The sequence below is a fragment of the Sinocyclocheilus rhinocerous genome, unplaced genomic scaffold (genome assembly GCF_001515625.1).
Source record: "Sinocyclocheilus rhinocerous isolate Xijiao unplaced genomic scaffold, SAMN03320098_v1.1 scaffold1848, whole genome shotgun sequence".
NCBI classification, from domain to species: Eukaryota; Metazoa; Chordata; class Actinopteri; order Cypriniformes; family Cyprinidae; genus Sinocyclocheilus; species Sinocyclocheilus rhinocerous.
Genome location: NW_015630592.1, coordinates 119,663 through 129,223, shown reverse-complemented (window position 1 = coordinate 129,223; position 9,561 = coordinate 119,663). Strand labels below are relative to the sequence as shown.

At 36.9% G+C, this 9,561-nt stretch overlaps 1 protein-coding gene across 1 annotated transcript in view; it reads left to right on the top strand.

Moving 5' to 3' along the window:
* Positions 1-1,837: 1,837 nt before the first annotated feature.
* ddah1 (dimethylarginine dimethylaminohydrolase 1) overlaps positions 1,838-9,561 on the top strand; it is a 16,423-nt gene continuing 8,699 nt past the window's right edge. The window contains exons 1-5 of the mRNA XM_016553198.1: positions 1,838-1,965; positions 2,051-2,183; positions 3,625-3,724; positions 5,263-5,336; positions 8,517-8,636. Of these exons, the coding sequence (XP_016408684.1) occupies positions 1,838-1,965; positions 2,051-2,183; positions 3,625-3,724; positions 5,263-5,336; positions 8,517-8,636 (555 nt within the window). The remainder of the gene's footprint in view (positions 1,966-2,050; positions 2,184-3,624; positions 3,725-5,262; positions 5,337-8,516; positions 8,637-9,561) is intronic.

The following is a 9,561-nucleotide window of genomic DNA, read 5'->3' as shown; positions in this document are numbered from 1 at the left end:
ACTGACCGACGTTTAAATCTGTTACTAAAACGAAACCAGGACGTTTAAATCTGTTTACAGAAGAAAACCATCCAACATAATAATAATATAATATAATAATATAATATAATATCATATCATAATAGTTTTGTCTGATAAATTCGGTAGTTATACAAATAGCTATATACTGTAACAGTATGTCGTTAAAAAATTGTTTACTTCCATAACTGGATAAACTGATAGTGAACAGCATTGTTGACTTTGGGACCTACATCTGCGTCATGAACTATATCAATCCGTCTGTCAGCACGTCAGAGAGAGAAGACAAACCTTGATCTCGGTGTGGCCAGGGGTTACATTTGACCTTTGACCTCTGACATCTGACCGCTTCTACAGTGTTGTCTGCTGAGATGTTGTTGTGATGGTGATGTGTGTTTGACAGATGGACAGACCATCTCTCGCACACACACACACACACACACACTCTCACACACACACACTCTCTCTCTCTCTCTCTCACACACATTCACACACTCTCTCTCTCACACACACACACACACACACACACACATTCACACACTCACTCACTCACACACACACATACACATACACACACACAGAGAGAGACCTGTGGCAGAACATGAATTAAAGTGATAATTCACCCAATGAAAAATGAAAAACCTGTCATCAGTTACTCCATCTGAAGTTGTTTCAAATCTGTATGAGTTTCTCCTGTTAAACATGAAGGAAGATATTTTAAAGAAAGTGGATAACCAAACAGTTGCTGGTCCCCATTGACTTCATTAGACTAGACTCTAGAGAGTAAAAAAAACACATTCTTCAAAATATCTTCTTTTGTGTTCAGCAGAAAAAAAGAAAGAAATGCATGCAGGTTTGGTTGTAGTAAATTATAATTTTTAATTTTAGGGTGAACTGACACTTTAATTAAACGCCTTTTTGTAAATGTATGTATTTATTTTCTGTTTATTTTTTATTATTGTTTTTCTTTATCTTTATTTTATTTATTTTTTTATTTGGCTATTCACCTTTTAGTACAGATTTTCTTCTATTATTATTGTTGTTGTTGTTATTTTTATTATTACTGAATTGTTTTTATACTTTTTGATATTCCTGTTTTTTTAAATATTCATCTTCTGGTCTCACACACACACACACACACGCACATATATATACAGTATACAGGTGCATCTCAATAAATTAGAATGTCGTGGAAAAGTTCATTTATTTCAGTAATTCAACTCAAATTGTGAAACTCGTGTATTAAATAAATTCAATGCACACAGACTGAAGTAGTTTAAGTCTTTGGTTCTTTTAATTGTGATGATTTTGGCTCACATTTAACAAAAACCCACCAACAAATTAGAATACTTAAACTACTTCAGTCTGTGTGCACTGAATTTATTTAATACACGAGTTTCACAATTTGAGTTGAATTACTGAAATAAATGAACTTTTCCACGACATTCTAATTAATTGAGATGCACCTGTATATATATATATATATATATGAATAAAAACATACAAAATTAATAAAAAATAATATAATTATATTTTTGTTTAGTTTATAAATATAAATAAATTATATTTATGAATAAAAAGAGTTTAATCACAAAACTAATCAATACTTTTGTAGTTATTAAAAAGCTGAGAGACATTTATGTTAGACGAAAACATACTTATAAACAGCAGTTCTTCTAGTGATGCCAATAAAAAAAATAGTTTTACATCGGTGCTCTTGTTTGTGTGTTTGTTGAGCTGCTCTTGTGTGTTTTTGTGTCTTCACTTATTTAAGTGAGGTTAAGGGGGGGGGTTGTGGTTGCCGTGGCGACATACCTGGATGACCTCATGCTTGGCGACAGCAGCGAGGGGAAGCAGAGTCTGCGGTGACCTCATCGCCAGATATCGCTGTGGAAACATTGATTCATCCTGCGAAAAACCAGACCCCCGAGAGCCGCTAAAGCAGCTGTAAACCTCACACACGCACCTCACTGTCCGCTCCTCACTTCCTCTAAATCTTTCTCCTCGGAAACCTTTTACATGTTTCCTTCAGCATGACATCACCCTCGGCCCCTGCTGATGATGTCATGCGCGGCTCCTGGCAGCGTCCGAGATTCGCTTTTTCCCTGCAGGCCAACATTCGCCTCCTGGACAGGATTAACAGGAGCGCTTTTACTTTTACGAGGGCAGAGTTCAGTTTGATTTCTTACACCACTGATGTTGCAATAGTCACTTTTTTGGACAGTTAGTCAGTAAATTCTCAGGGAAGCGACTCGTGTTGTCATTTGGATGTGACAGAAAGTGGGGTGTACTGTGTAATTAGTTCATTTCCATCAGTTTGACTGATTGTGAACGTGATTGGCTGGCGTTATCAGATTGACGGGCTAATCAGCCAATCACAGCACACTGGAGGCATGGCCGGCCCTCACGAGTGATTTTATTGATCCCTCAGAAACTGTTTCACATGGAAAAATAAGTGCTTTAAACACTGTTTATTTTCGTATTGTGATATATCTTTTGTTTTATTTAATTATATTCCTATCCGAATTGTTTTGATGATGCACATCTTTGGAAAATGTATGCTTTTTTATGTGATACTAAGAAAAAATAACTAAGAAAAAATGATCAGAACAAACAAAAACAGGGAGATTTTTGGCCCTCACATGCTAAATATCTAGAACATTTTTTGTTACTTTCAATGCAATTTTTCCATTCAAATTCTTGTTAATTTCTGGATTTTTTTTTTTTTTTACTATTTATTATTTTTTATACTATTGTTTTACATTTTTGATATTCTTATTTTTAAATATTCAGCTTTGATAGTTATTTATTTCTTTCTTTGTTTTTTTGCATATTTATTTTTTTATGTTTATTATTGTTGTTTATTTTTAATTTGTTTGTGTGTGTGTGTGTGTGTGTGTGTGTTTGTGTGCCATTACAATGCCCATAAAATGAACTACAACCCCATCGAGCAAATTTGGGATGAGTTGGAAAATAAACTGGACAGATCTATTGTACTTTGGCTTGAGTTGCAGAAGGCATGGGATAGCTTTAGTGTTGAAGTTCTCAGGAAATATATTGACACTATGCATAATGCCAGAGAGATGTGCCGCTGTATAATTGCTGCAAAAGGTGGACATACCAAATATTAAAGTTAAAAGTGGATAAAAACAGTACGACTCACTTCATCTGATATTTGTTGTGCTCAGAGCAACCATCTGCATGTTTCATGAACATTATGAAATGAAATCATGTTTTGGAGGCAAAAAAGGTCAGTATTTTCAGACCTGTCAGGTGCTCTAATAATTTTGACCACTACTGTGTGTGTGTGTATATATATATATATATATATAAGTGTAAGAAATACTTTTTTGCCTGATCTCATGTAACATTGAAACAAGTGATGATTATTGTCTTTTTCCTTTTTCATCTCCTGGTTGTTGAAAAGCGTCAATAAAAAGAGTTAAATTAATTAAAAGCCTTTTGTAGTTGTTAAAGAAAGAGACACTGTTATAGTATATGTTATAGCTTTGCTATGCATTTACTAGGGTATTTTGTGTGGGTTTTATGCAGTGTTTTTTGTATGTTTCTGCAAAATGAATAAATGTAAATGTTTTTCTGTTTCAGACGGAGGCCGTGAAAGCTGCGTTGACGGAGCTTGGGCTTAATATAGTGGAGATGAGCGATGAATCAGCCATGCTGGACGGAGGAGACGTCCTGTTCACAGGTTCACAATTGAGCTTATAATACCTTTATTGAACAGAGACCGCCCTGTGGGTCAGCATCAGCCAATCAAATCCCTGTGTGTTCAGACAAACAGACACACAGATGTTTTGCATTTATTTCTATTTCAATGCCATGTTATGCATACAAATTTAAGCAGCAGGACGGTTTTTGTGAAAAGTTGAAACATGATGTTTTCCAGCGTGGTTTCAAGGAGCATCGTTTGCTTATATTTGATTAGTCACCTAGAAACAGAGCAGAATATTCAGTATTTTACCGAGTCTCCGACTATTTGACCCCACTGGCCGAAGATGCATGAATCTGTGATGATTATTTTTACATTTTTAACTCTTTCCCTGCCAGCGTTTAAAAAAAACAAAACAAAAAAAAAGTTACCAGCCACTGCCAGCATTTTTAATCATTTTTACAAAAATGTCATGGCCCCCAGAATATCTTGTTGTATGAATATCTGAACATGCAATATGTCAAAAGAAAGATCAGGGCCTCTGCTTTTAAACAGCTTCGTGCATTCTTTTTTAACAACATTTGAATGTGGGCAAGTTTCATAAAAACAAATGCAACATTTTGATCAAAAAGCTGAGAAAATCACATTTTTGTCAAAGACTAGACTGCCGTTCAAAAGTGTGGGATCAGTAAGATTTTTAATGTTTTTTAAAGACGTTTTTTTATGCTCATATGCCCATAAAGGCTGTATCTATTTGATCAAATATACAGAAAACACTGTAAATTTTGTGGAATATTAAAATAACAGTTTTCTGTATACTTTCAAATATAATTTTTTCCACTGTCATTCAAAACATAGATGAAGTAGACATCACTTCCTAATGGCCGGAAAAGAGTTCACTATGAAAAACACTCTTTCCTCTATGTTTACAATAAAACACAACTGCACTAGAACCGTTCTTTCTAAAACCCGCAGCTGTGAATCAGCTTTACTTGCTGTGGAAATGTACATTGTGTCTGGTTGGTTCCCTGAATTCAGTGTGGGTCACCTTCAGCGGTGGCTGGAAAACTGCAGCCGTACACCTAATTGAGTCTGGAGACGTTCGGCTGGAGATGGTCCCGGCCAGAAACATTTCTTTCTGGCGTCTTGAAGCTCGTATCTCCTGTTGTGAACGTTTAGTGGCTACTGTTCTGGATTCAAGCGTTACGTTCCACTGTTCGCAGATCAGACCAGAACCACTGACGCGCAAACTTAAACTGTTACACCAGAACATGTGAGAAACTGATCTCAGGTGTCTTTTTAAAGGCATCATAAAGTCTCTTTATACAGCCAAATGTTGAAGCTTCTCACTGGCCTCAGATCAGAAGGTTCAGTGGCATCGAGGTAGAAGTAAACCCAGTGAACTCAGAGAGTCGTTAGGAAGCTTTAACTAATGTCCCTTTGCAAATTGGTCTGGTTTCCTTTGATCAGTGACGGAAACTAGATACAATCCAAATTGTTATCTGGAGCAGCACTCATTAATGTGTATGAGCAGATCAGCCGCTGCAGGTGAATGTAAACGTGTGTCTGATGTTTAGGTAGAGAATTCTTTGTGGGATTATCCAAGAGGACCAACCAGAGGGGAGCGGAGATCCTGGCCGACGCATTCAAGGTGAGTCTGATCCGTCTGTCTGTCTATCTATCTGCCTGCATGTCTATATATCTGTCTATCCATCTGTTTGTCTGTCTGTCTGTCTATATAACTGTCTATCCATCTGTTTGTCTGTCTGTCTGTCTATATAGCTGTCTATCCATCTGTTTGTCTGTCTGTCTATATAGCTGTCTATCCATTTTTCTATTTATCTGTGTGTATGTATATCTGTCTATCCATCTGTTTGTCTGTCTGTCTGTCTGTCTGTCTATATTGCTGTCTATCCATTTTTCTATCTATCTGTCTGTCTGTATAGCTGTCTATCCATCTGTCTGACTATGCACTCTAAAAAAAATGCTGGGTTAAAAACAACCCAACTTGGGTTATTTGGCAACCCAGCGCTGAGTAAATATTGACAGAACACATGCTGGGTTATTTTGACCCAGCTGGTTGGGTTAAACGTTTTTACCAAACATGCTGGGTTGTTTAATTTAAGTCATCTATTGTTTAAAAATTATTATATTGCTGGCTTAAAATGGGCTGGAAATTAAAAATCACACGCAGAATTACTCTAGGCAACAGCAATAATCACAAGATGAACATTTATTTTTAAGCAAGAACACCCATGGACAAAATACAAGACAAAAAAATGAGGTGGTATTACCCAGAGATGCAATCATGTGTACAGATGTGAATTGTAATGACATTTCCCATGGTACAGCCTTTTGTGATATAGATCATATGTCTATAGCCTTATGAATGGGATTTTTTTAGCAAGCCAATAAATGACTCGTGACCAAAGACTCTAGACTTGACTCAGACTCCAAGTTAAAGATGTGTTCAGATCAGGTAAAGATAAACCTTTTTAGAGCATATTGTACTTCTTTTTATACTGCTCCTTTGTGGGTTAAGTTTAAGAAAGAGAGCCTATGTAAGCTTCAGGTTGCGTACAATGACTGCATGAGAATCCTGCTGAAAAAACCAAGATGGAGCAGTGCAATAGTGATTTATTCTGTAAGGCAAGAGTACAATCATTCTCTGCTTTAATGAGAAATTTGATGTATAAATGTATTTGTCGGCTGGACGATTCACATAATAATATTATAATGTTGTTGTCAAATCCTAAGCTTACTGAAGTGCGATACCAGTCCTCTATGAGGAAGTATTGGTATAACTGTCTTTTTTAATTTGTATTGTTTTGGTTTGTATTGTGTGTTTCTTGTTAATGGACCTTGAGTCTGGAAATAAAGTTGAATATTAATACAGCATAGTTTACAATATTACATACATTTAAACTCGTTTAACAAAGATTTTAGAAATAAAAAGGCACATTTAAAAGTAGCATTTTAATTTAAGTGTATTCAGCCGTTCTCTGTAATCACTTTTTACCGAAATAGTGCTAATTCTCGTGCCGGCGTGTCGCCGAAATCTGAGCTGGTGAAGGGCTGCTGTTCGCCGGGGAACTGCGAACTTTAGACCGCGGCCTCGCGTTTCACTCGTAGCTGAGAGATGCCACGACTGACTCCAAAACCTGCCCATACACAAACAGTACTGAGATTAGAGAACGTATTTTAACATCAAATTAAATTACACTCAGTATTATAACGAATAAAATCCATTTATGTTATGCAAGGCAAAGGCGTTTCCAGAATGAAACGACCGCTGCTGACTGACATCTCGTTCTTCTGTTGCGCTGCTTAAAATAATACAATTTTCACCACATTGAAGACTTCATAAATGAAATAAAATGTATACAAACCTTTATTTCCTGGAAAGAGTGCACCAAATCGGCGGCGGTGGCGCTGAGAACCGCTCTCTCCTGTGGACTGAAAAAGCCCGTGCTCTCAGCAGCTGCGTTGTTGAGAAGTTTTACTGGAGACAGGGTCAACCCAGCGGTTAGGTAGAAAAAAAACCAGCGTTAAAATTACCCAGCACCTGGGTAAAACTATTAAAAACAACCCAATAAAATTACCCAACAGGCTGAACCCAGCATTTGGGTTAAAAAAATAACCCAGCATCTTTTAGAGTGTATTAATAGCCTAGGTTTAATGGAAACGAAAAGAGGCAGTGGTGTTTGATATCATATCTGTCTATATATCTGTCTTTCCATCTGTTTGTGTATATATCTGTCTATACATCGGTCTGTATATCTCTCTATCCGTCTGCCTGTCTGTCTATATATCTGTCTATCCTTCTGTCTATATATTTGTCTGTCCATCTGTCTGTCTATATATATCTCTATCCGTCTGTCTATATATTTGTCTGTCCATCTGTCTGTCTATATACTGTAACTCTCTATCTGTCTGTCCATCTGTTTGTCTATGTATTTGTCTATACATCGGTCTGTATATCTGTCTATCCATCTGCCTTTCTGTCTATATATCTCTCTATCCATCTGTCTATATATCTGTCTGTCCATCTGTTTGTCTATGTATTTGTCTATACATCGGTCTGTATATCTGTCTATCCATCTGCCTTTCTGTCTATATATCTCTCTATCCATCTGTCTATATATCTGTTTGTCTATATATCTGTCTATACATTGTTCTGTCTGTCTGTCTTGTCTTCATTCTCAGTCTCTCAGTGTTTAATGTGGATCAGGTTAAGCTCCGTTGAGGATGTTTATCTTCTGCAGCGCTGCTTCCGCAGACAGAGAACCACGTCAGCTGCAGGCTTTGATTTCTGAATGAAAATCAAACACCGGTCGTAAGAAGGGAACATTCTTTGCTAATGTCACAGATGCTTCTAACGTCACAAGTTCGTAACGAGTGGCAAACGAGCTCAAGGATGCCTGCAGCTCCTTATCATTCACATGCCGAAGCTTTATGGAAACTCTTAACCAGCGCAAAGTCACCCGGGTCGCTAAAGTGAAAGCAGAGCTGCTTTATCGAACGTGTTCATAGTACAACAGACAGCAGTGTTTGTAAATACATCCATACTTTCCACAAAAACGTTGCCTTGTTCTCTCCTCAAGAATCTCTGAGCGCATTTTCTCCTCCTTCCAAGGTCTGGAGCGCTTTAGGTGTCTTTTTCCAATAAGCGAACCGTTTTTTCCCCTTTGTTTACCCGCTGAGCCAATGCGCTTGTAGTTTATTCGGAGTACACAATATTTTCATTCTGTTTTTATGAGCGAATGTTTCTTCAGTCAGAGCCTAAATGCTTTTGTGCTGATGTGTGTCCCGACCGGACTCTGTTTTACAGGACTACGCCGTGTCCACGGTTCCCGTTCAGGACGCACTGCATCTGAAGAGTTTCTGCAGCATGGCCGGACCAGGTCTCATCGCCATCGGATCCAGCGAAGCCGCGCAGAAAGCCCTGAAGGTATAAGCACACCTTAATGTGTCCAAAAAACAACACCTGAGCTAGTTCACAGCAAACCTACAGGCATGATAGTAAACTTCATCTTCGGCCACATAAATTCAAAAGGATGCTTATCGAAACTGGAATTAAAAGAGTTAAGAAGGAAATAATTAACTGCAGATCATTGAAATACTGAATATTGAACGCACACCCAATGTCATAGCTGCCCTGAATTGATTTTTGTCACAGGTTTTAATCACTAAAATGCTTGTATGTGCATCTCCGGGTTTCCTGCAATAATCATGAAAACCTGGAAATATAGCAGTTAGTGGATATTTTTCACATTTGTCATCTTATATAAATTAGTTATTATAAATGTAATCTCTATCAAATGCTTTTTAGAAATCCAAACGACTGGGAAAATCAAGGCGCGACTGGAAATATAATAGCATAATAGAGTTACAACAACTGTAATAATTCATATGGTTATATTTGTGCATCCCTTATGTTCAGTAAGGCTGCATTTATTTGATCAAAAATGCAGTAAAAATTGTGAAATATTATTACAATGTAAAACAGCTGTTTTCTGTGTGAATATCTGTTAAACTGTCATTTATTTCTGTGATGCGCAGCTGAATTTTCAGCATCATTACTCCAGTCTTCAGTGTCACATGATTTTTCAGAAATCATTCTAATATGCTGATTTGCTGCTCAAGAAACATTTCTTGTTGAAAACAGTTGTGCTGCACAATATTTTTGTGGAAACCGTGACACATTATATTTTTCAGGATTCACAGATGAACAGAAAGTTCAAAAGAACAGCATTTATTTGAAATAGAAATCTTTTGTAACATTATAAATATTAGAATGATTTCTGAAGGATCGTGTGGGTTTTTTTTTGTAAAATAAATTCATCCTCTGTTATCAGAAGATACTTCTTTCAAAA